The following is a 25268-nucleotide window of genomic DNA, read 5'->3' on the forward strand; positions in this document are numbered from 1 at the left end:
GCTGCATGGTCGCCAAAGGAGAAAATGAGATGTGTCCATCCAATTTGAACTGAGCCTTGGAGTACTGCAGCAGGCCTGTAACAAAAGGTCATGGGAACACAGTGTTGAGGTGACAGGCAACTGGAAGCTTGGGGTACTTTTGTTGACAAAATGTAAGTGTTCTACAAAGCCTAAAATGCAGGATTTGATTGGATACAAAAAACACTTATGGTGACCAGACATCTTTCTAGTCAACATTTTAGTATTAGCGGCCTAGAGGAAAAGGGTTGTGCATTGGTTTTGAGTGAGTTTGGTTCACCTCTGCAATCAGTTTGTGTATCAGGCTTGACGGATTAGGAAACCTCAGGACATTCAGCTTCAAAACATTTCTGTAAAATTGGGTATTCATCACTGTACAGCATCTTTGGATTCAGCTAGTCACAAGGGCAACAGAATGGATAAGCTACATGAATGTATGGTGGAAAACAGGGGTGGAGGAAGAAAGGGCCAGTTGGCTGGAAACTGAGTTGAATATTCCTGTTCTTTACTGACAAGAGGAAAAAAGACAAGTGCTGGAAAAGTACAGCCAATGGACCAGCATTGGTCGATGAATGAAAGTGCGACATTTTATAACAGATCAATCTGACAGGGGTTGCAATAAAATCCAGAAAGAGAAGGGGAAACAATATTCCAAATGGAGAGGAAGTTAACTGGGATGAATCACCAGAAAATGGTTAGATGCAGAGGTCATGAGGACAACACAAAAATGAAGTGCATATAGACACGATGTCACTGCATTACTAAACACAAGACACAGCATCATGAACATGTGACTGGAGAAAGGCCAGATAGTCAAATAAACAGAAGACATGATATTTTGAAAGGGGAGGGGTTGATGGGGTACTAGCAGAGAAAAAGGTAAAAGCAAACCCTCTCTTCCCACAATGGAGGAGATTACCTCATCTTTTTCCAAGAACTCTCTCACATCAGGATCCTGCAAGAGTGTTGGGTGCTTGATGATTCTCTGTAGATATCTGGAATGATAACCAGAGGGTTGGCAGTTTTCTTTGGGGTTAAATTATTTTGAAATATCAACCAAATATCATTTCTGCATACACCCAATTATACTTTCCAGATTAAGTATTTACAACTAATTGTACATAGAATTAGTTTTTAGAAATGCCTGTGTTAACACTGCATAACGGACAGCAGTCTGTACTTTTGCAGAAATGCACCCTAAATTTTAAAAATCAAACCTCAAACTCCATACAAAAGCCAGAATGCAGCTAAAACCAAGCTTCTCATTCCTGTGTAGATTGTAGGTCAGATGCCACCTAGTGCACAAGATACCAAACTGGTCAGGAACACCAGGCCTTCAATGATATATAGGAAATTAAAGTTGTCCATTTGGTCCTTCCAAACCATTCCGCTTTTCAAAGAGATCATGACTGCCCTTCAAACTCTCAAACGTTAATTCTGATTTCTCTCTGCACCTTCTTTGCGGCTGTAACACTATTCTGCACTCTGCTCTGCTATGCTGATGCACTTTGTACCGTACAATCTGCCCAAGTAGCAAGCAAAACACTCCACTTTCCTGCACTATTCCCATGGCACCCAAAAACATCTTCAATATGCTTAAAGAATGATCACCCACACAGTTTGGGGACACCCTAAAATGAAGGAATTCATCTCAGTCTAAACCACTGATCCCTTATTCTAATTAGCACTAGGTTGAGAAGGATAAATACTTAGGTAGTCTGTAAGAAAGTGTGAGCTAGATTATTTCTGAGCAACCAGTAGAATTGCCAGTGGGGGACAGTTTGGTGCTAGTAACCATGGATCCGAGATTTAAGGCAGTTAGGGGAAAAATGAACACAATGTCAAATGAACATACTGGATGGGATTGAAAAAAAGGAAAAAGGGAAGTTATGGCAGGTACAGAGGGCTCAAAACAGCAAATGCCCTATGGTATAGAAAGAGCAGGGGGATTATGATTATGGATTGCTATTTCATAGAGGAGGCATGGTAAAACTAAGGAAGATCCATAAAGCAAGATAGCCACAGGACAGGGAGTGTGTCACGGCAAGGATAGTCACCACACTAAAGGCAGGCTATTTCAGACTGATGAGGAATTTCTTCATACAAGATGGTAAATGGTCACCATTACACATCATTAATGATATTATAATTCCAGAGTTTGTAGCATTCAAATTTCACTATCTGCCAAGGTGGGATTTGAACCCAAGCTCCCAGAACACAACCACTGTGGCACCAACATCACCTCAGGAAAACGGCATTGAAACAGAAGATGAGCAATGATCTTAATGAATGGCAGAGTAAGCCTGAATGGCTACTCCCATTCCTTTTGTTCATATGCGCTAGAACTGTCAGTTCTAGATTTCCAATAGGGTGAAAACAGTTTCTCAGCACTACTGTTAAGTTACTAATACTTGAATTAGATCAGATCACTGCTCTATTCTAAGCTCCAGCCTAGCCTACTAAATCTCTCTTCATTGGAGGACACCTTCCTCCCAGGAACTAGTTTGCTGAAATCATCTGCAACCTACATAAAGCAAAATATTGCCTGCCTTAGCTAAAGAGATAAAATTGTATATAGTACTGCAGAAAGAACCTCAAATCCCCATCACTGCAAGACTGCTACACTTTTATACTGCAATCTAACAAACCATTTACCACCCTGGTTGCTGGCTGTACTGTACAGTTATGCAGTTCAAGCCACCTGCACAGGCAAGGGAAAAGGATGTCAGTGCCGCAGCTTTAAGCAAAGACCACTTTTTTTAAACTTTTATTTACTTTGGATTGTGGACAAAAATAGAGAAAGGACTGGAGGAAAGAGTTGCTGTACTTATAAGTTCCTGGAACTCATTGAGAGCTGTGTTTACACTGTTGCTTTGTTTAAGCACTGGGGGAAGATGCCATGGCATCTTGGACATTGTGGGTGTGGGAGAAGAGCAAATTTCACCCAGATACAGTGATAGTAAGAACTGCAGATGCTGGAATCAGAGACAGCACAGTGTAGAGCTGGAGGAACACAGCAGGCCAGGCAGCAGAGGAGCAGGAAAGTTGACATTTCGTGTCAGGACCCTTCTTCAGAAATGGGGCTCGAGGGAGGAGGATAACTTCAAGGTGGGCATCCCTGGAAGAGGCTTCACAGTGGTGTCATAACTCAAATAGCAAGAACTGCGGATGCTGGAGCCCCATTTCTGAAGAAGGGTCCCAACCCAAAACATCAACTTTCCTGCTCCTGATGCTGCCTGGCCTGCTGTGCTCCTCCAGCTCCACACTGTTATCTCAGCCAGATACAGTTTTCCAATTGGTTTGAGAAATCAGGATTAGTTGTGGAAGCCAGTAGTCATCAGCATGGCAACTCTGATTAGCTTCTGGTCAAATGAACAAAAAGATGTGAACATTCCAGGGGCATATATCTCCAGACTGCACAGAAGGAGAGAAACACAATGTCTCCTATGCTCTCAGTCTGTGCAATGAAATAACAAAACCTGCAAGACATCTAGCTATTCTCTCATCAGCTACTACAAGCTGTTGTCTCTAAACCATGACTGAAGAACTGTTCAATTAGTGTAACATTCAGTTCTTTGAAGAAACAAATAATCTGTTAAGGAGACCAAAGAACATGGGGTTGGAGGAGACAAAAGGGACACCTCATCAAATCCTGGGGGCTGTTGCTCTTGAACTGTGCCCCAACCACTTCTCCCTCCACCAATAACATGCACACTTGTCTGCACATGTGGGGACTTAAGATGGCTATAGTTTCAGCTAAATTATCAATATATAACTCTACTATTGTTTTGCTTGCCTGGGGTTAGAATGGACTTCTTTGTAATAGCATTTTCTTGTTAAGGACAGAACCTTGGTCAGGGTTTTGTTAACCATTGTTCAGACAGGACAACTGAAGATTGAGTAATTGGATTAACTTCTGTTGTGATCCGCAGAAGAGGGGCTTGAGTATCAGCACGCATTCGCCAAAGAAGTTGCGACATTCATCATTTTGTTCAACACAGGTCACTTCCCTCTCCCTCTTTTCATCCTCCTCTCACACAAGGGGAGGCAGAGAAAGTAACAAACTGTTTCTCTATATCAACGGTTTTACAAGGATATTTTGGGCAGAATCCCAACAAAAGAGTTGTAATGGACACTGGCTGAATGGCAGCCAGTAAACCATGGAGACTTGTTCTGTAGCAGTTGAACTGCCGACATCGCTGTGTAACACTGATAAAATGGGGCAATTTACAATGACTAACCTTTCAAGGAACAGAACTGCAGGAACAGGTGGCGCACGCACTCACTATCACCAACAGAAAGTTATTTTCCAGACTGGATAAAATACTACAAAAGGCAAATGATACTAGGCCATAACAGACTACATTATATCACACACTTGACTCTGGTCTTGAGTCAATTATTGAGCTGAAGTTTAAAGAGGTGCCTTGGGGGTGGTCGGCATGTATGAAGAAGCTAGTAAAATTTGACAACAGTAGCTGTACATTTATTCAATTCCCCATTTTACGGTCGAGAGCTTTTTAAAAAGAAGGGTAGCTGAATGTGTAAACTGCCTTTGAAAAAGATCAAACTCAAAAGCAGCTGAAAATAGCACCAAAATATTGACATTTGGGAAGTTGCAGATAATAAGTTAGCTTCCAATGGAATACAATTTGCTAGCCTGCAACCTTAGAGACCAAAGCACTGGCACATTTTTTGCTGTTTCCATTCTCCCTTCAGTTGACATGTCCAGAAAAGGCTTCTGCTCTATGGACCTGTACATCCAGCAAAACACGCTTTTGGTGCGAGATCGGTTACAAACAGCATGTAAGATCATGTCGAGCATTGGAATATTTGAGACTAGCAAGTGGACTGAATTGGGGGTTGGGAATTAGTGTTCTTGATTCTAGACATTGACCCAAGATCCACCATCATATATGTTTTGCGGGTGTTTTGCTGGATGTACAGGTCCATAGAGCAGAAACCTTTTCAGGACATGTCAACTGAAGGGAGACTGGAAACAGCAAAAAATGTGCAAGTGCTTTGGTCTCCAAGGTTGCAGGCTAGCAAATTGTATTCCATTGGAAGCTAACTTATTTGATTACCAGAAGCTCCTTTGACAAGACATATTGGTTCTTTAGATCCACTTTCAAAAGTGTTATTTGCTCAAATCTCGTCCCTCAAGTTTTACAAGCCATGCCTGAACTGAATTTTTCCCACTCCATCAACCATGGCGTCTCCAGCTCCAAAGGCACCTTTATAACACAAGTACCTGTCCAAGTTTTTTAGTCACATTACAGACTCCGCATCACTTTTTCTTGCACCTCAGGACAAGGTCAGTCAGCTGACAACTTTCAAAAGAAATAAGCCCAACAAGCCTGCTCAGCTAAGAGGCTGGTGTGACTATGGTCTTATCCTTGTCTGTTCCCCATTACCCTTGGGTCCTTTTCTAAACATCCATCGACATATGTATAAAAATGCAGATTGAGGGTTTACTACGTCATTTTGGCTGCCTCCAATTTCTTTTGGTACTCACCTTTCTAATGCAGCCCGTCTCCGTTCCAGGAACTCAGCGGAGGAAGAATCTTCTTTCCCAACTTTCACTTTGGTCATACCTTACCCAAAATAGAATCCATATTATAAATTTGTATTGGGGGAGAAACAGAGCAGCACATGCATTGCCAACACCAAGTTGATCTCTACCACAATCTGCTCAACACTGGTATTATCTGCTAATCTCTCCAAAATGCTTTGGCAGCTCAGTGGACTGTAGCTTTACTTGCATTACTTTGCCAGCATTTATGAAGCAGTGGGGACTAGAGTAGATTTGGCCTATTTGAACTAATTCATTGTAGTTGTCCTTCTCACCTCCAAAAGAATAACTGATCAAAGTCACTTCTGTAACTGGGAGGCCAGCCAGAACTTTAGCTTGGGAAGCAACACTCTTTACTCTGTCTCAGACTTCATATGCAAAAGTTCAACACAGTAAGTTAAGAAGGCAGCAAGGCTCATCTTCTGGTCAGCACAGAGACATACTCAGAGGTTACTGTTCAATGTACAATGAGTGAAACTGGTTAGTCCACCTGTTTTTATTATGGTGAGGGATGGATTAATTGTGGAACAAAAACAGAAGTTGTTGGAAACTCAGCAGGTCTTCCAACATCTGTGAAGAAAAATTAGAGTTAACGTTTCGGGTCTGGTTATAAAGGAAGATTCACCAGACCCGAAACATTAACTCTGACTTTTCTTCAGATGCTGGAAGCCCTGCTGAGCTTTCCAGCATCTTCTGTTTTTGTTTCTGATTTACAGCAATCGCAGTTCTGTTTTGACTAATTGTAGAGTTTATACCAGGTCAGGAATTTACCTACTGACTGCAGTACACTGTAACTATTTGGATGGCACCATCTTTGTTCCAGGTAGCTGTCATGACATGGTACTGCACCTACATGAATATTACACACATTTCAGACAAGAGGAGAAATTGCTTAGTTTGTTGGCTACATTGGCACTTTTTATTTTAAAAAACGTCAGGGTAAAAAGGATTGTACTGAAAAAATTCCTAAGCACTATTAGAAGTTGATCGTTACCAAGGATAACATGCCAATTTGATAGGGTTAAGGTTTACAATTCAAAAAAGGTCTGTACCCCATAAGAAAATAAGCTTGGGATTAATATTTCCTGCTAAAATTTATTATGTAATGCTGATCTAGAACATGCAGAAAAGCCAAGGCCAGGTAGAAGCATTTCTCTTCTCTGGGAGGGACACATAGGGCAAGGCTACAGAACACTTGATTGTGGGGACAGCAGCTGCTTCGCTGCAAGCGAGGGAAATAAAGTAACATCCAAATCACTTGTGACTCAGAGCTACATCTGGAGATAAACATTTAGGATTAATGGAATGGCAGGGGTGCATGATGAAAGAGGAAGAGCAAGGCACTAACAATCCAGGTGCTCAAAGAAAATATCCACAAAAAGATGAAGGCTGTGGAAATGAAATGCTGGGGAGGTTTCAAACAGAATGAAGTGCTCTTTTAAATAAAGAAGCAATCTTCTTCAAATCCTCCTTTCATAACAATGATTCTTAAAAGTAATTTGAAACTCAGTAAATATTGACCTGAGTACAGAGAACTGGACAGTCAAAAGACTAAAAATAAAACATGAATCCCAATTATGGGCATACCTATTAAGCTCTTCTCAGGAGGAGGAGGAACGATGAAACCATTTTGAGAATGTTTTTCTGACAGTCTATCATACAATCCAAGAAAGTCACTAAATCTTCGTTTCACACTGAAGTCCTTCCTCTTGAATATTGATAAGCTGGTCTGTAAAGCAAAAGCATAACATCACAAACTAATATACGCATGCACACACCTGCACGCACATTGACCCAAGATCCACCATCATATATGTTAAGAACCCATACCCTTACCTTAAAAAGGTAAAAGGTTAGATAGTTGAACATTCTCTCATTCATTGCCCATTGTATATTTCAGACCATTTACACGTTCATATAAACAACATTTGAAATATTCAGCAAGCCGTATACCCTAAATAACTGAACTTTGAACCTTTGAATCATGTAGCTCTTTTGATCCACTGAAGTAGTGAGTCATATAGATATACCACAAAAGGTCATCCAATACGGCAAGATACCCAAACTCTGCTGATACATACCAATGTAGACACTTTATAGGCCATGTATGCAGCCATCCCATCACCTAGTGAAATCAAAAATAAAAATTATCCCAGGTACATTGCTGCTGTGTTACCTCCAAATATCAAATAAGTATATAATAATGCCAGCAGGGTTAGACAACAGCTGCAGGATCTAGCAAGCTAGATATCAAATCTACTGATTTTAGAATAATTATTTCTATTCGGCTACAATGTTTAGACTGATCATTTGCAACCTGCATTTAACTCAGCCATTTGAAAGCTGAACGTGTTTTGACCAAGGCAATTTCACCAGATGTGTGGAGACACCTTAGGTAAGCTCAGTCTGCATCCTGACTGAACTGCAGATCAGTAAGATACAGCTCCACACAGAAGCAAAGCCAGCTCCCTACATCAAGATGGTAGCCCTCTTGGGAAGAATCAAACAAAATGCACAAACCCTACAGGTTGATTCTCGATTCTTTCCCAGACACTGAACAAGCAATATAAATCAGACAAAGTGTCTTTTCTCTAAAAAAAAACTTGCGTCTTGCAATCAGGACATTTTGCAATAATACAAGTGCAGGGGAAACCAACATTTAAACTCACAAAAAAAAAAGGAGTGTCGATTGGTGACAGCACCTGGTCCATTGGTCAGAGTACTGCCCTGAGAAGATCAGCCAGCCTGTCTGGTTTAAAATTTAAACAAAGCCCAGCAGTCAGCATTAACTATATTATTGATTTCAATTATTCTTATCAACTATCAACTTGCCAATAAATTACAAAATGCTCCTAGATTTACATTTGACCAGAGGGTCAGAACTCCTGGTTGGAGTAAAACCATATTGCCATTGGCCTGAGCTTTTTCAAGCAGATGGCTTGCTTCCTTTCCACCAGATTCTGCAAGGGACCAGAGGTTGCAGAGCCATCAGGGTGATGGAGAGTACAACCAGGTCAAACAGCACTGTAGACTAACAACACCCAGTTTCATGATCAGCTCCAGCTTAAAACTAGTCATGTCCCAGTAAGCACCGACATTGAGGGGCTAATTAACAAGGCTCAAACTTGGAAGGGTCAAAAGAATTCAAATATTCTTAAAAAAAAAAAGGCAATAGATAAGAGAGATGATGAAACAGTGACTTAAGGCGGTGGGTGCTTTGTTTTAGAAAACTGGATGAATTTGGTGATTGGGGTATTGACTACTTGTTTCAAAGTCCTAGTGGGGGAACAAATTTGCCACAGTAAATGGTCCCATAAGGATCATCTCAAATCATTACAATGTGAAAATGTTAAATTGTAACCGCTGGGTCAAAGCTCCCTCCCTAACAGCATTGGAGGTCTACCCAAACAGCTCATTAGCACCTTAAAGGGCATTTAGGAATGGGTAATAAGTGATGGCCAGCAAGTGACACCCACGTCCAATGAGTGAATTAAAAAAAGCCTTGTCATAATTTGGTCAGTGTTCATTCGCTGCAGATTAGTTTGCATTCATTAGCTCAGTATAAACGTGATGAACTATAATCTATAAAGCAAAGTGGTTATCATTGCCAAAAACAAAAAACTTTGCAGAGATCTTGGGCTCCGGAGTGAAATCCAGGAAGTGCTCGCTTCACTCATCACCAGACCACTTATTCTTAGTTAGTTCTCAAATTAGGTGCTGGGATGTTGGTATTTGACAAAGCTACTGACACATCACTATTCCTCAATTTTCGGCATTGAGGGTCATTAGCTACTTTACCTGAGCAAGAGGATTTATCACCATTCAACCAAAGAAAAAGGAACCTTTCCATATTCCCAAGTACTGTCCAAAAGGTTATATTTGCTACTTTCCTGTCAGGTGGAACATTTCCTGTATCCAGGGAATTTTAGAAAATTAAGGTTTTACTACCTCATTAACAACAACTTTTAAGACCTTGAGGAGATCCATCTAGACCTGGAGTACTGTCTATTTGTGTAGTACCACTTTCCCACACCCACCACCTCCTGATTTACAGCTATTGCTGGAATTATTTTGTATTCTCTACAGCAAAGACTCAAGCAAAACTATTCGTTCATTACATCTGCCATTTCCTAAGTTTCAACCACGAATCTGGCATTTTTTGTCACAATGTGCTTTTCTCAAATTTGATGCTTTTCCACAACCACACAGTTAACCACAGACGGTGGGTCAGCATATTAGATTTTTTTTTCTTTGTAGTAGGAATAGGAATATTCAGAAATATTCTCTTAAAATATCCTCTGCCACTGCGTCTCTCTTGATTGATCTCCTAGCCCAGTATGCTAGTTCACTACAATTAGATCAGCTATCATGCCCATAAAGTAAATTCTAGTCTGAGACCCAAGTTTCTCCCTTTCAAACCAGACATAAAATTCAATTATGTTGTGCTCACTACTACCTAAGGGTGCCTCAATGGTGAAGTCATTAATTAATCCTGTTATATCACACAGTAACAAGTTGAATATAATCTGCCCTCTGGTTGGGTGCAGAGTGTGCTACTCAAAAGATTCTCAAAAACATCGAGAGAATTCTAGATCCAGGCTGCAACTCCTAATTTGGTTATTGCAGTTTATCTTGCGATTATTGTCACCTATGATTATTGCTGTCCCTTTATCACATTCAATATTTCTTCTTGCATACTTTGTCCAACGTTATTATTACTGTTCAAGGGACTGTAGAACCATTCTCACTAGTGACTTCTTGCCCCCATTTCTCACCTCCATCTTGGTAAAAGAGAATTTGCTCCTGGCTCCATTTCTTAAGAGTCTGGCTTCTGCAGAGCTGCAGCTCTGATTAAGAACTCAGAGAAACTCCCCCTACATTACATCAGCATCATGGTCTTGTCTATTCAAAGCTCCACTAAACCACCACCCTCAATTTGAAAACTGAAGACTAACGGAGCCCTCAATCTGCAGAAGCAAAGTCAATGCTGTCAGGATCGGAGATTTGTGTTGAATTAAGAGTGAAATAGTAGACAGCCAATGGAGAATGCACTCAGTCATTTACAGATACCATTTAAAATGAGAAAGCTGCACATAGTAACCAATGTTAGCAACATGAACATTTAAGTTGAAATCTCAGAATCATTGACCCCACAGCATGGAAGCAGGCCATTTGGCCCATCGAGTCCACAGCAACCCACACATATTCACTCTCCCCAGCCCTATCCCTGTAACCCTGAATTTCCCATGGCTAACCAACCTAGTTTGCACATCCCTGGACACTATGGGCAATTTAGCATGGCCAATCCACCTAACCCACACATCATTGGACTGTGGGAGGAAACCCATGCAGACACAGGTAGAATGTCGACTGTCTGTGTGGAGTTTGCACAGAGGGTGGAATCAAACCTGCGTCCTTTGCGCTGAGGTAGCAGCCACCATATTGAGCCACCATGCTGCCCCTTCACTGACGAGAGACATCACTTTCCCCAAACATAAAACTTATTGTTGGGCACTGGGACAGGAGATGAATCAGACTTACCCACTTTCTCTGGCTCAGTAACTGTAACATTCACATCAAACTGATCCTCTTCCTCCTCCACCTCTTCCTCCAACTGTCAGTGGAATCAAACAGGTGCATCACCATTACCCCAGAAAAAAAAACTTGAACAAACACTTCAACCATCCATTTAAATTTCCTGGGAAGGTACAACTGAGACAAGATTAAAAAAATAGACACTATGTTTAATTAATCAGACAGCCACCAGAACAACACCATCAGCAGCTCTAATGTAAACTCAAAGAAACAAACAGTCTTACTGCAATGTCTAGCTCGTGGCAAGTTGAGCTGTACACACCAGAAAGCCATTTAATACTGGCCTGTACCAAATTAACTATTGGTAGGTGAATTGCTGTTGGTTTCAACATACAGTAATGAAGTGGAGGATAAAAAAAAAATGGTTTTAGTTGCTCACCCAGTGCAGCATTACAGCTGGCTGCAGCAATCTCCCAAATAGCACCCCATTATCTAGCTACAAGTCCAGTACTAGAACTGTAAAAAAAAGCAATAAGCGAAGACAATGCAACAGCTCTAGCAAACAAGCCCATTTGGCTGGTATAGGTTTACGAACACCTCATGCCATTGCAGTAATGAATAATTCAGGCCGATCACCTATTTACTTAGTGCTGCTGGAGACTGGGTCAAAGGCCGGAGATTGAAATGCAATGTCCTATGCTGATAAGCAACAGATTTGATTTCTTCATTAGGCAACTCATCTTTTTGTGAAGTCAATATTTACTAGCAGAGCAAAACAAAAGATATAGACATGTGGGGAGGTTTTGGAAAGCACGACAGGAGTGGAATGAAATTTGAAAATTACTTTTTCTCAAAATGCAAGTTAAAGGTTTGCTTCGTGTACCAAGGTCTGGAGCTCATAACACTGAAGGCTTAAAATTATCTTTACCTCTTGGTATACTTTTGTCTGGGATTGTATAGCAGATCCAGGTGGAACTGTTACTGTCAGACCAGCAGTGGATGGTTTAGTTTGATTGTCATTTTGAGGACTGTCCAGAGATAACTCCACAGTGGCTTCTGCAAATGAGACAATATTTGATACAATAAATGTGCTCCTGCTACATACATCACTTATCACCTTTTACTGCAATGAAAAGGACATCTTTCCTGAGCTAGACAACATGTACATCTTGTGACTCCAGATTCGCTGCTCTCTATACTTTTGTGCTTTAATTCATAGGCCAGATGCTATCCAAACTGGCTCACTAGTCACTAGCTAGTTTTTAACAGATCTCAACTGTGTAACTGCGCGACTCCGCTCTCCACCATCCAACCTTAGGCCAATGTGCATAGCTCTCTCAAAGTGGCATAAAGTGTGGGTCACATCAACAGGTCCATGCTCCCTCAGCAACAACATATTACGGCATGTTAACATTTCTTACCAGACCTGTCAAGAGAGACACCACATTGGACTGCAAGCTCAAAGATGACTTATCAAATCATAAATATTATTCTCGAAAGGTGGTTGAGAAAAAAGGTTAGGGCTAGACCTCCCTTCAAGATTAGAAACTTAGAAAGATCCTAAAGGTTACTATTTTCAATTGCTTTCTCTCCACCATTTGGAGATCAGCATTTGGCCAGTTTACAGTTCTCACGTAATGAAGTAGTCTGCGTCCACATGCAAGATATGGCAAGTAACAATCATGCCAGACAAAGACTTGCTTGTCGAGAAATGCTAGAACTACTATCCCATAACATTCAATGGCATTACCAACGTCAAATCTACCAACCACTGACCAGAAATTGAACTGGACCAGCCATCCAAATCAGGGGCTACAAGAGGAGATAAATGGCTGTGTAAAAAACCTGACTTTATCTTGAAAAGATGCTATAGCCATGCCCTGCAGTATTGCCAGCAGAAAACCAATACATGGGGAAGAATAAATAAATTCCTGAAAGTTTAAACTTATTACCCGCAAAAATATCTTGCTCGTCGTCAGAGTGTATACCATTTGTCTTGGAGCTATTGCCAGAAATCTTTGTGGAATCCATTTCTGAAGGACTGGTCTAAAAAGCAAGACAGCAAAATTCACTCTGAATATAAAAGCAATATAAACCACTTAATTTTATGAAGTGAAAAGTTAATGGAAGCACATATTCACAAGGTTAAGGTTTAACCTGCAGGATCATGAATTGATACTAAAGACCTACAAATTGCCCATATATCTGTAACTGGGCATCTGGTAGTATCCTTACTGTACATCTCTAAGGAATTATGCAACTCAGGAAATACAGAGAAATCACATTATTTCCTCAATTCATCTCAAGTTCAACTTCTCACAGAACAAGCTAGCTCGCTATTCAAGGACTCAGAGCTCCTGGCGAGCAATTAACTACCTTGTTCAAAGCAAAACAAGCTTCCTGTGAAAGGTTTACTATTGCAATCCAAACAGAAGCTTTTTCTCTCCCCCCACCAAGGTGGCCTAGAGAGCAGGGAGGGAGAAGAGGACAAGTGGTGAGAATGAAGAAAAAGACAAGTAGTGTGCACACTGCAGTGCTTAAAAAAGTTTAACTAATAAAAAATGTCAAAGACCAGAGTTCAATTGCAGGCTGGGTGACTGCCTGTTTCGAGTTTTCACATTCTCCCCATGTCTGCATGGGCTTCCTCCAGTTTCCTCCCACAGTCCAAAGATGTGTACATTAGGTGGATTGGCCACACTAAATTACCTATAGTGCCTAGGAAAATGCAGGAGAGGTGAATTGGATATGGCATATGCAGGGTTACGGGACTAGGGTAGGATGCACTTTAGACAGTCGGTGCAGACTCCACGAGATGAATGGCCTGCTTCCACACTCTGGGGTTTCTATGATTTGAAAGGGTCTCATGGTCACAATGGTATTGGCCTTACCACTGGGCCAAAACATCATGGTTTAAGTCCCACCTTAGGATGTGATGGTCAGAAAGGTGTGTCAGAACACAAACAGGTTGACAAGAGGGGAAAAATGATCAAACAGGTAAGGGACGTGGGTATGGGAAGGCAAAACAACCATAACTCAAGACATGACACTGTGCGGGAGTTTGAACTGTTGCAGTCATTCAGATGACTCAATTACCAATGTAACCCTTACCTGGGATCTTCAACCGACCCACCCTAAAATGAGAGTAATCCTGTTATAGGCACTCAAATTAGAGGAAACATTTAGGCTTCTCTTCGTTTCTAATCCAATCTTATTTCTACAGAGGTGGCAGAATAAAAAGCACAAACTAAACTGGTTCAAAAAGCAGAAGCCTCGAATAAGACATCCTCACTCAAATATTGCCAGAGTTAACCGCAGAATACTAACCTCCATCCCTTTAATTTTACATCAGTTGCCATGGAACAGTTCCCTACTGATCTTTAACAGTTGACTCAATTTAAAAAGTCATTCAAGTCAAAGCATATGAACTCATTTCTATAAACATATTCCCACTCTTATTTGCTTAATTAAATTCATTAGAAAAGACGATTTGGTTTCACATAAACACTGAGTTGCCAGAGTAGACCATCCTCAAAATAAACGTCCAAATATGAAATAATGATAAAAAAAATTTGAGGCCGGAGGTTGGTAATTGAGACTCTATAAATCAGTACATTCAACTTGTTTAGCCTTTGCTGATAAGATGATCCCTCCATACCAGGAATCATCCTTCTGAACCGCCTCCAATGGAAATGTTATCTTTCCTCAAATAAGGGGCCCAAAACTGCTCAGTACTCCTGATGTACTTATACTATAACCCTTTTGGAATAAGGGCCATGCTCCATGAGCCTTCCCGATTACCTACTGCAACTGTGTGCTAGCTTTGTGCTTCATGAAAAAGTACCCCCAAGTCCCTTTGTGTTGCAGCTTTCATGCATCTAATTAAGACTTCTTTCATTCCCCGTTCCAAAATGGAGAATTTCACAATTCTCCCACATTATACTCAACTTGCTAACTTTTTGCCAAATTACCAAGCCTATCATTGTCTCCCTGTAATAGGTATTTATCCCCCTCAACCTATTTTTCTGCTCAATTGTGTGTAATCTGCAAATCTGGCTGTAGTACATCACTTCCCTCTTCCAAGCTGTTTAATATGTATTGTAAATAGTTGCAGTCCCTGTGGGACACAATTTGAAGTGCAATCAGAATTGAAGACATAATTTGATCTTCTGTGATGCCTACCATGGGCACTGTCAATAAATTGTTCACAAGTTAAGAAGATTACCTCAGTAATTTAGCAGAGTGTGGCTATTGCCCTTCTAACTGACTCCAGCAAAAGGAGAGGATTTTTAAAAAAGTAGTCAACTGTGTCATATTACACTCAACAGCTTCCTCTATGTCACACGATGATTCATTTACTTCCAGTAAAAGTAAAACCAAAAACATCTGGCTGTCTAACATGAGTTGTACAACGTAGAACACTATACAATCCCCCCTGCCTTAGTGCTGAAGCCCTTCAGCATAGCAGCAATTTCCAGTTGCTAACTTACTTTGAATGAAGACCAAGTCAATGTTCCTGTTACAAAGATGTTCTTACAACCACTTAAAGTATAACACAGGAAGTGATCACTCTCCCAAAGAATGAAGTACATAGCACAGTTCTAACCATTAGCAAGACTGGGATCCCAACAACCATGATTAAACTTCAAAGCACGACTAGGTTGATTCAAGTCCTGTTAAGTAAAGTCTCCAAACAGATCTACTTAAACGAGTGCATGCAGTAGCAGGCTCCAACTAGCAGAATTCCTCCCCCACTCTACTAGACACACCCAAGCTCGGAAATCTGCTCTCCTATAGAGTTTTCTGCAAAACAGAATGCATGTATCATAATTCATACAATTCCTACAATGGGAAATGTGCCGTGTGGATACAAACAGGGACAGATTCACCATGAAGAGAAGTACAGCTGTAGCACAGGGGTTTACTATCAGTACAGAACATTGGGCTATGATCAAAGAGAATCTCATCCTTCTCAGTGTCTGATAAATTCACTTCCTCGGAGTAGAGTAATGGCATTTATCCGCATTCACCAAAACTATGCACACAGTCATATGGAGAAAGATAAAAGTTAACTACTGAATGCGCTGATTAACCTTAGCGAGTGTGCAGGATAGAGGCAATGCATGGCAAAGACAAACTGCTTGCTGCAGGAAAACAGGTTTCTCCACCCTCCCCCGCACTTTTGTTCGTTTCATAGCTCAAGTAGTACACCATCAGGAGCGAACGGTCCTGGGAGTCCTCAACATTGACTCCAGATCCCGAGGTCTTCTGCCACAAAGGCAAACACAAGAAAGCCTCATTCCGATTCCCTCATCTACCCATCCCAGACCATCACAAGTAGCCTGGTACCATCACAAATGGCCAAACTCTGAGGAACCACCAAGCAGATCAGCTGAACATTTAAACATATGGGTGCAGCCAACTTCATTTGAACATCCTCATGTTCAATGATAGCTCCTCCCAATTTCATGATTCCTTATTATCAACATTACAAATTCATGCCACACAAAATGACAGACAATGACAATCACCAATACGAAATAATCTAACCACTGCCCCTTGACATTCAATGGTGTTACCATCACTGAATCCCCCACTTTCAACATCCCAGGGGTTACCATTGACCAGAAGCTCAACCGGACTCACAACAAATGGTGGCTACAAGAGCAGGTCAGAGGCTAGGAATACTGCAGCAAATAACTTGCCTCCTGACTCCCCAAAATCTGTCCACCATCTACAAGGCACAAGCCAGCAGTGTGATAGAACACGCCCCACTTGCCTAGATGGATGCAGCCCCAACAACACAAGAAGCTTGACACTATCCAGGATAAAAACAGCCCTCTTGACTTGTGCCACATCCACAAACATCCCTTCCCTCAATTACTGACACTCAGCAGCAGCAGTGTGTACCATCCACAAGATGCACTGCAGAAGTTCACCAAGGCTCCTTAGACAGCACATTACAAACCGGGGGCCACTTCTAATAGAAGGGCAACGGCAGCAGATACTTGGGAACAACACTACCTACAAGTTCCCATCAAGGCATTTGCAATCCTGACTTGGAAATATATTACCATTCCTTCTGTGTCGCTGGGTCAAATTCCTTGGATTCCCTCCCTAAAGCATTGTGGGTCAATCCATAGTAAATGGGCTGCAGTGGTTTAAAGCAGTAGCTCACTACCTTCAAGGGCAACTACGAATGTGCAATAAATGCTGGCCCAGCCAGCGAGACCCACGTCCCACAAACAAATTAAAAGAAAACAGGAAACTGGTGTACTTAAATTGATGCACTAAGTAGTTTGAAACCAGTCCCAAAATAATTGACTCAGTGTGTGACTCCAGTCAGATTGCTAAAGTCAGATAAAGATGCCCAACTGAAACAAATTGCCTCAGTTCACAGCCAAGATGTCATGAATTATCAGCTAAACAGAAGTGCCACTACCTGAAATTAGAAGTAGCAAGGAAAAAGGGAAGGAAGGTCACAAGTCACCTCCACTAAGTTAGTTGTTGATATACATCTTAATCCCCCACAATTAGAAACATTCACGTGATCCTGTTTCAAAAGAAGTGGATGTTTCACCACTGGTCATTTACCCGACAGGAGCTGCTAAAACCAACTTGAAAGGAAACAAATGGCACAGGGGCTGAAGGCTTCTGGCTCAAAGTTCACAGACGAGTCAGAGATATACAGCACAGAAACTGACCCTTTGGTCCAACTCCTCCATGCAGACTAGACATCCTAATCTGACCCAGTCCCATTTGCCAGCAATTGGCCCGTATCCCTCTAAACCCTTCTTATTCATATCTCTTTGAAGTAATGCCTTGTGATCTTTAATATCTACCTGAATGACTAGAACAGACAGGAATTGAGGGACTGGGACTTAGCAAGGGAACTTGATGCTTTGAAATTGAACATAACAACTATTGTGCATTTGTGTGCCGTCACATCAAAAGGATGGCACCTGTTCTAGAATGATATATAGAACCTTTCAACTTCAGGTGAATCATAAAGCATTCTTAGAAAAAGTGTGTTACTGGCTGTGGGAGTCACTGGTTGGGCCAGCAATCTTTGCCCACGCCAATTGTTCTGGAGAAGGTATGGTGAACTCTCCTTGGAACATAGGGCCAACAATAATAAGTAAGGGGGAGTTCCAGAATTTTGACCTAGCGGTCTTTACAATGAACCTTTGTGCAGTCATCATTAAAAGCTTAAAACTCAACATCTATTCAGTTAGTTGCTTATCATGCATTTTTATCCTGATTGTTATCTGCAGAGTAACAGTAGATGTTAAGGGGATGGGACACCTAATTGTATTATTGCTGCACTGTTAATCCAGAGACCCAGGTAACATTCTAGAGACCTGGCTCTGAATTCCACCATAGCAGATGGTGTAATTTTAATTCCAGATTTTTATTGAATTCTGAGTCTAATTAAGCCATTGTCAGAAAAATCCATCTGGTTTGCTACTGTCTTTTATGGAAAGAAACTGCCATCCTTACCTGGTCTGGCCTACATATGGTTCCAGATCCACAATGTGGTTCACACCAGGCAGTTAAGGATAGGCAATAAATGCTGACCTAGCCAACCGCACCCTCAACTCAAATGATTTAAAAATTTAAAAGAAACAAAAAAAAAAGTGTTCACTTTGGGACAAACTGAAGGAAGATCAGTTACAGAAATTAGAACAAAATACAAAGTTCATTTATTCCAGAACTTTGCAAATCCACTAGCCATTGACGACTGACAATAGATATAATCATCTTTGATTTGGTCCAAAAAAAAAAGAGGGGTAAGGGAGTCGAGCTGATAAAGTAAAGCTGTGAGGGAGACTCAAAGACAGGAGAGAAAAAAGAAGCCAAGAACAAGTACGCCTCAAATGCAGAACTATATGAAAAAGACAAAGTTAAGTCCCAGGTTTCACAGATATTCCTCAACCACCTTAATCTTTCTTCACAATCACCTAGAAGACTTTCAAGTATACTCCACATTCTTCAAATGGAGATTCAAATTCTTGCAGCATTTGCGACAAGATAGAAATCTAAAACGCACAAATGAGGTAAGTGGTTGCAATATAATTGCCATTACAGAAACATGGCTGCATGAAGAAGACTGGGCACCAAATATTCCAGATATTTGAAATTTAGGAAGGACAGAAGGAGTTGGAGTTGCACCGATAGCACAAAATGGGATCTGTATATTAGTAAGGGAATCAGTTTGGGTAGAAAACAAAGGTCAGCAGACATTGGTCGAGTCTTTGATAAGCTACCATGCTATTTGATGGCCTAATACAAGATACAAATTAGAAGATGAGAGAAGCGTGCAACACAGTAATGTCGGATAACGTCAATCTACATATAGACCAGGAAAATCAACTGAGCGCTAAAACTGTGGAGGACAATTTTTTGAAGTATCTTAGCACTGGTTTTCTAGAAAGGCATGTTGAAGAGCAAACTAGAGGACAGGCGATTTTGGATCTAGCATTATACAAAAGCAAAAGGGCTAATTAATAACCTAATTGTAAAAATCCTTTAAAGATGAGTGACCAGAATAAAACAGAATTTTACATTTCATTTCAAATTGCACCTGGAGCACTGCACCTCACATTTACCTCTAAAGAAAGAAAGTGAGGGCCTTGGCTACCTTCTTAATATATATTGAGGGGGGTCTGGTCTGGTCCATAACAAGCATACTTGAAGTCTTCTTCCAGATAGCCATGAAGAAAGATTAAGGTGGTGAGGAATAGTGGCAGAAGCCTGGGTCAAAACAGCACTGCTATAGCAACAACCTGATCTTCCTGTTACAGCTGTGGATAATTTGGCATTTTTAAACTGACCTGTACTTCACTGTGATCTCTTTAAGCAAGTAATTTGGTAACCAATTTAAAAGCAGTATGGTGGGAAGTTACAATTAGGCCAAAAGAGTACCCTGACTGCAGTGTGAATATTTTGCATTGTTTTTGAGTGAGATCTTGCAGTGAGATGCCATACCATTCATGCACGAGTCCAAATTTGTAAATTTCACAGCCACAGTGCAGAGTCATCACCTGCACAGATACCTGTATATCAGCAAAGATTTGCACCAGAGGGTGAACCTGGCCCAAGCACATCTGGGCTTGACAAAAGACAAGCTAATGTTTGAGTAGTACAGCAGGCAGGTATGCTACAAAGCCGTAAACAACAACATCAAACATGCATGCAGCGTGGAGTGGTATTATAGCAGAGCATCACTTGATACTGATTCCAATGAGCAATCCCTGATACCGGTCTGATGAAGGGTGCTAAGCATCTCATTCGGTGAAAAAAAAAAAATCAACAGCACAACTTTAGGCCAGTGAACTAACTGGCCAACTAGTTCCTTAAGTGGTGAGTGGGTGAAAAGGGTCCTGGGGGTCCCTGTCAATAAGGCATTGATGACAATACATGTGCAGCAGGTATGGGGAGAGAGATTGGGTAAACAGGTCCGGTATTCTCTCAAGTTTAAGAATAAGGGGCAATCTAATTAAAATCTACAAGACAGGGCAGATGTAGACAAAATGTTTCCCCTAGCTGGAAAGTCTAGAACCAAAAGGTACAACATAAAAATCAGGGAAATGCCAGTTAAGACCTAGATAAGAATTGTTTTTAAACTGAAAGAATTGTAAATCTTTGGAATTCTCCATCCTTTAAGATTATTTCAAGTAGAGATTGATAGATTGCTGATTATCAATGGCGTACAGGGTTATGAGGACTGTGTAGGGTTAGAAACAGAGAATGAATTAGTTCAAAACAAATTCAAATAGACACACATGACAAACTTTCAGGGGAACAGGGATGGAATGGGGAAAAAAATGGCTCCAATTGGTTAGATTCACACAGAAACCTCATGGACCAAATTGCACCCTTTAGTGCCATATTTCCTCAACAGCTTTTTCCTCTTCCCTCTGGAAAGCAGCAGCAATGCCAAGTGCTGGGGAACAATGAGTTCCAGAATTTTGATATTACCTTCATCAAACTTTCCTACAAAGTGACAGTCACAACATACTGACAACTACACAGCTCCAAACACACCCCCACAACTAATAGCACAGAAAAAAAAAAGTCCCTCACCCAAGGAAGCCTACAAACACCCTCCATTCATCAATTCCCCCAAAACAAGGGCCTTATTCACCACCATCCCCAACAACCAGAGAGCTCCTCTATTCTTTCATTCATTCATTCCACTCTAATCCTCGTTTCTTGCCCCCACTTCAAGCCTCCTCCTCCTCCCCCTCCCCCCAACTCCTCCATCCAAACACTTATCTCCCCAACTTTCCACACCCCTCCAGGTTCCTCATTTTCTCCTCGTCCTTCCCACATCTAACCCCACCAACTCTCGCCCCACTCCCCCTCCGTTAAAGCCCCTCTCTTTTACACTCTATCCACCCTTTCCCACACCCACTTCTACCCGCTGCCCCCTCTCTATTTGTTCCTCTATTTCTCCCAAATCACAGGTCGCAGCCTGGAACCCTATCCCTCCTTCCCTTCAGCTCGTGGGGAGTCACGGCAGCTGGACAGACTCACGCTGCCGGTGAAGATGTCCTCCCCTTCGGCGCTGTCTCCCTCAGATTCGGGATCGAGAATCAATGGCGACCGCAGCTCCGCCGCCATCTTGTGCCTGACAACCACAACAAAACTTTATTGTTCCCCACGGCCCCTCAACCACGGGAGTTTATTGTTCCACGCCCCGCAACAACAACACTTTATTGTTCCACGCCCTTCAACAAACGACACTTCATTGTTCCACGCCCCGCAACAACAACACTTTATTGTTCCCATGGGGGTTAACGACCAGGCGGGACGGGCTGTGCGTACACCTCAGAATATTCTCGAGCTAACTGCCTCCTGAGGTAAATTGTTATCTTCAACAGCCCCAGGGAATGGACCCTAACTGGGAATTTCTTTAAAATATAGATTCACTACCTTATTCGCATCGAATAATGTTTACAGTCGAAAAAATCCTGTTTTATACTACTGTGTGGAAACAGGCCATTCGGCCCAACAAGTCCACCCTATCCCCGTAATTTCCATGGCTAATCCACCTAACCTGCACATTTTTAAGACTGTGGGAGGAAACCACACACAGACACGGGGAGAATGTGCAAACTCCACACAGTCACCCAAGGATGGAATTGAACCTGGGGCTGTCAGGCAGCAGTGCTAACCGCTGAGCCAACCTCACTGTCCTTAATCCTCATTCATCCGTATTTTCATGAAATTAACTTACTTTATAAAGATATTAATAATGTGGCCTATTAGAAATCCTATTTGCATTGACTTATAGTCAATTAAATAAACCAAACAATCCCCAAGGTAGTGTACATTTTTAAAATGTAAGAGATGGTGATACTGTATGTTCCAAGTACTGGGCTTGTAATACAGAGAGTTGTATATTTTCCCATCACAATTTGTGAGTTTAAATTTGTGTATTTTAGTCCTCTTTCTTGATGAAGGATGTAGTTGCAGTTCAGAGGATAGTCACTCAATTGATTCCAGAGATGAGAGGTTTGCCTTATGAAGAGAGATTGCACAGTTTAGGTCTATACTCTCTGCAGTTTGGAAGAATGAGAGAAGATCTCATTGAGATCAAACAACGTTAAAGGAAATTGACAAAAAGATGTAGAGAGGATGTTTCCTCGTGGAGAAATCTAGAATGACAGATCATAGTTTTAGGATAAATGTTAGCAAATTTAAAACAGAGATGAGGAGAAACTACTTCTTTTTCAGGGTCCTGAATCTATGGAATTCACTACCTCAGTTCGGTGGATGTTGGCACATTGTATAAATTTAAGGATGAGATAGACAGACTTTTAATTAATAATGGGTTAATGGGTTATAGAGAGAGGGCAGGAAAGTGGAGTTGAGGCTGAAATGAGATCATCCATGATCATATGAAATGGTGCAGTAGACTTGAGGGGCTGAATTGCCTACTCCTGTCCCAGTTCTTACATTCTTATTTGGTGACTTAAAACTGGAAAATGCACTAAAATTGGCCAGGAAGCTACCAGATTGTCATTTTTTAAAAAAACCTTCAGATTCACTAATACCCTTGAGGATATGACATCCTCAATCCTTAAAAAAACTTTTGGTGACTCCAGGCCAACAGCATTGGCTCTTAACAACCCACTTTATACTATCAAGCCACATAGTCTGGGCAAATAAAGATAGACAGCAAAAGGTGGCCTTACATCTTTAGAATTAGTTTTTTTTGTAAATATCATGCTTGACAATATTTGCCCTTAGGGAAAGACAAGGTTCCAATTAAGTGCAACTTTTCTGTTAAATCTAGCTCTGTTACTTTATTTTCTTTTGAAAACTTAATTGTTGTTCATTATTTATGAATTAGTGAATTTATGAATAAAGTAATTAAATCTTAAGGATTATGTAAGAAGGAAAAGCCTTCAGAACATTCAGAATTGCCTACAAAGTATTTTGATGTGCGGTCAACTGTTGTAAGAAAATACAAGTGTAGGATGATTATCTAATGAAGGAGAAAGAGGATGAAAGCACAGAACGACGACTAACACATTTTTAATGTTCGCTGCCTGAAAGGATAATAGAAGTGTGCTTACAAGTGAAACCTCTCCAATCCTGAATGCCTTGAAGCAAGTCATTTCTTGAAATTTTGAATTTTGTAGATTATAAAATGGAGTTAGAATGCCTAGCCACAAGTTTATGATTCAGTGTAGATATAAATATTTACCATAAATATAAACAGTGATGAAACATTATAATGAAGTGATAAGAAGAAAGTTTTTATTCATACAAATGCTATATGTTCCACACTTCCACTTCCAAAATACTGTATTAGATTGGTGATAATGCCAAGGAAGTGCATTCTCTCAAATTCTTAATGGTGGCAAGGAAAATTAGAGTCATAGAGCAATAGAGATGTACAGCATGGAAACAGACCCTTCGATCCAACTCAGCCATGCCAACCAGATATCCTAAATAAATGAAGTCCCATTTGCCAGCATTTGGCCTATATCCCACAAAACAGCTCTGAGGAAGGGTCACCGGACTCGAAACGTTAACTCTGTTTTTTCCTTCACAGATGCTGCCAGACCTGCTGAGCTTTTCCAGCAACTTTGTTTTTGTTCCTGACTTACAGCATCTGCAGTTCTTTCAGTTTTTATTTAGTACTCCCACTAACCCCTTCCCATTCATATATCCAATGCTTTTTATATGTTGTAATTGTACCAGCTTCCACCACCTTCTCTGGCAGCTCATTCCATAAACACACCACCTTCTGCATGAAAAAGTTGTCACTTAGGTCCCTTTTAAATCTTTCCCCTCTCACCTTAAACCTATGTCCTCTAGTTTTGGACTCCCTCACGCCAGGGAAAAGACCTTGTTTATTTACTGTATCCATGCCCCTCATGATTTTATAAACCACTATAAGGTCACCCCTCAGCCCCCGATGCTCCAGGGAAAATAGCCCAGCCTGTTCAGCCTCTCTCAGCAGCTCAAACCCTCCAACCCTGGCAACATCCTTGCAAATTGATTCTGAACCCTTTTAAGTTTCACAACATCCTATAGCAGGGATACCAGAATCTCATGCAGTATTCCAAATGTGCCCTAACCAGTGTCCTATACAGCTGCGACATGATCTCCCAAGTCCTGTACTCAATGCCAATAAAGGCAAGCATACCAAATGCCTTCCTCGCTATCCTGTCGACCTGGGACTCCACTTTCAAGGAACTATGAACCTGCACTCCAAGGTCTCTTTGTTCAGCAACACTCCCCAGGACCTTAACATTAAGTGTATAAGCCCTGCGTGCTTTGCCTTTCAAAATGCAGCACCTCATATTTATCTTAATTAAATTCTATCTGCCACTCCTCAGCCTATTGGTCTGTCATACTCTGAGGTAACCTACTTCGCTGTCCACTACACCATCAATTTTGGTGTCATCTGCAAACTAACCTCCTATGTTCACATCCAAATCATTTATGTAAATGACGAAAAGCAGTGGACCCAGCACCTATCCTCGTGGCACACCACTGGTCACAGGCCTCTAGTCTGAAAAGCATCTCTCCACCTGTCTCCTACCTTCGAGCCAGTAAAAAGACAGTTAAGAAAGCATATGGGATACTTGGCTTTGTAAATAGGGAAATTGAATACAGTGGCATG

At 41.2% G+C, this 25268-nt stretch overlaps 1 protein-coding gene across 1 annotated transcript in view; it reads right to left on the reverse strand.

Annotated features, from left to right (window-relative positions):
• LOC109920758 (sorting nexin-1) overlaps nucleotides 1–21796 on the reverse strand; it is a 35463-nt gene extending 13667 nt beyond the window's left edge. Inside the window, exons 1-8 of the mRNA XM_020520821.2 lie at nucleotides 21662–21796; nucleotides 13078–13171; nucleotides 12054–12181; nucleotides 11132–11204; nucleotides 7672–7715; nucleotides 7178–7319; nucleotides 5534–5612; nucleotides 938–1013 (exon numbers count right to left, since the gene is read on the reverse strand). Of these exons, the coding sequence (XP_020376410.2) occupies nucleotides 938–1013; nucleotides 5534–5612; nucleotides 7178–7319; nucleotides 7672–7715; nucleotides 11132–11204; nucleotides 12054–12181; nucleotides 13078–13171; nucleotides 21662–21748 (723 nt within the window). The 5' untranslated portion in view covers nucleotides 21749–21796. The remainder of the gene's footprint in view (nucleotides 1–937; nucleotides 1014–5533; nucleotides 5613–7177; nucleotides 7320–7671; nucleotides 7716–11131; nucleotides 11205–12053; nucleotides 12182–13077; nucleotides 13172–21661) is intronic.
• Between the last annotated feature and the right edge of the window lie 3472 nt (nucleotides 21797–25268).

Source organism: Rhincodon typus, chromosome 36 (assembly GCF_021869965.1).
Source record: "Rhincodon typus isolate 14 chromosome 36, sRhiTyp1.1, whole genome shotgun sequence".
NCBI lineage: Eukaryota > Metazoa > Chordata > Chondrichthyes > Orectolobiformes > Rhincodontidae > Rhincodon > Rhincodon typus.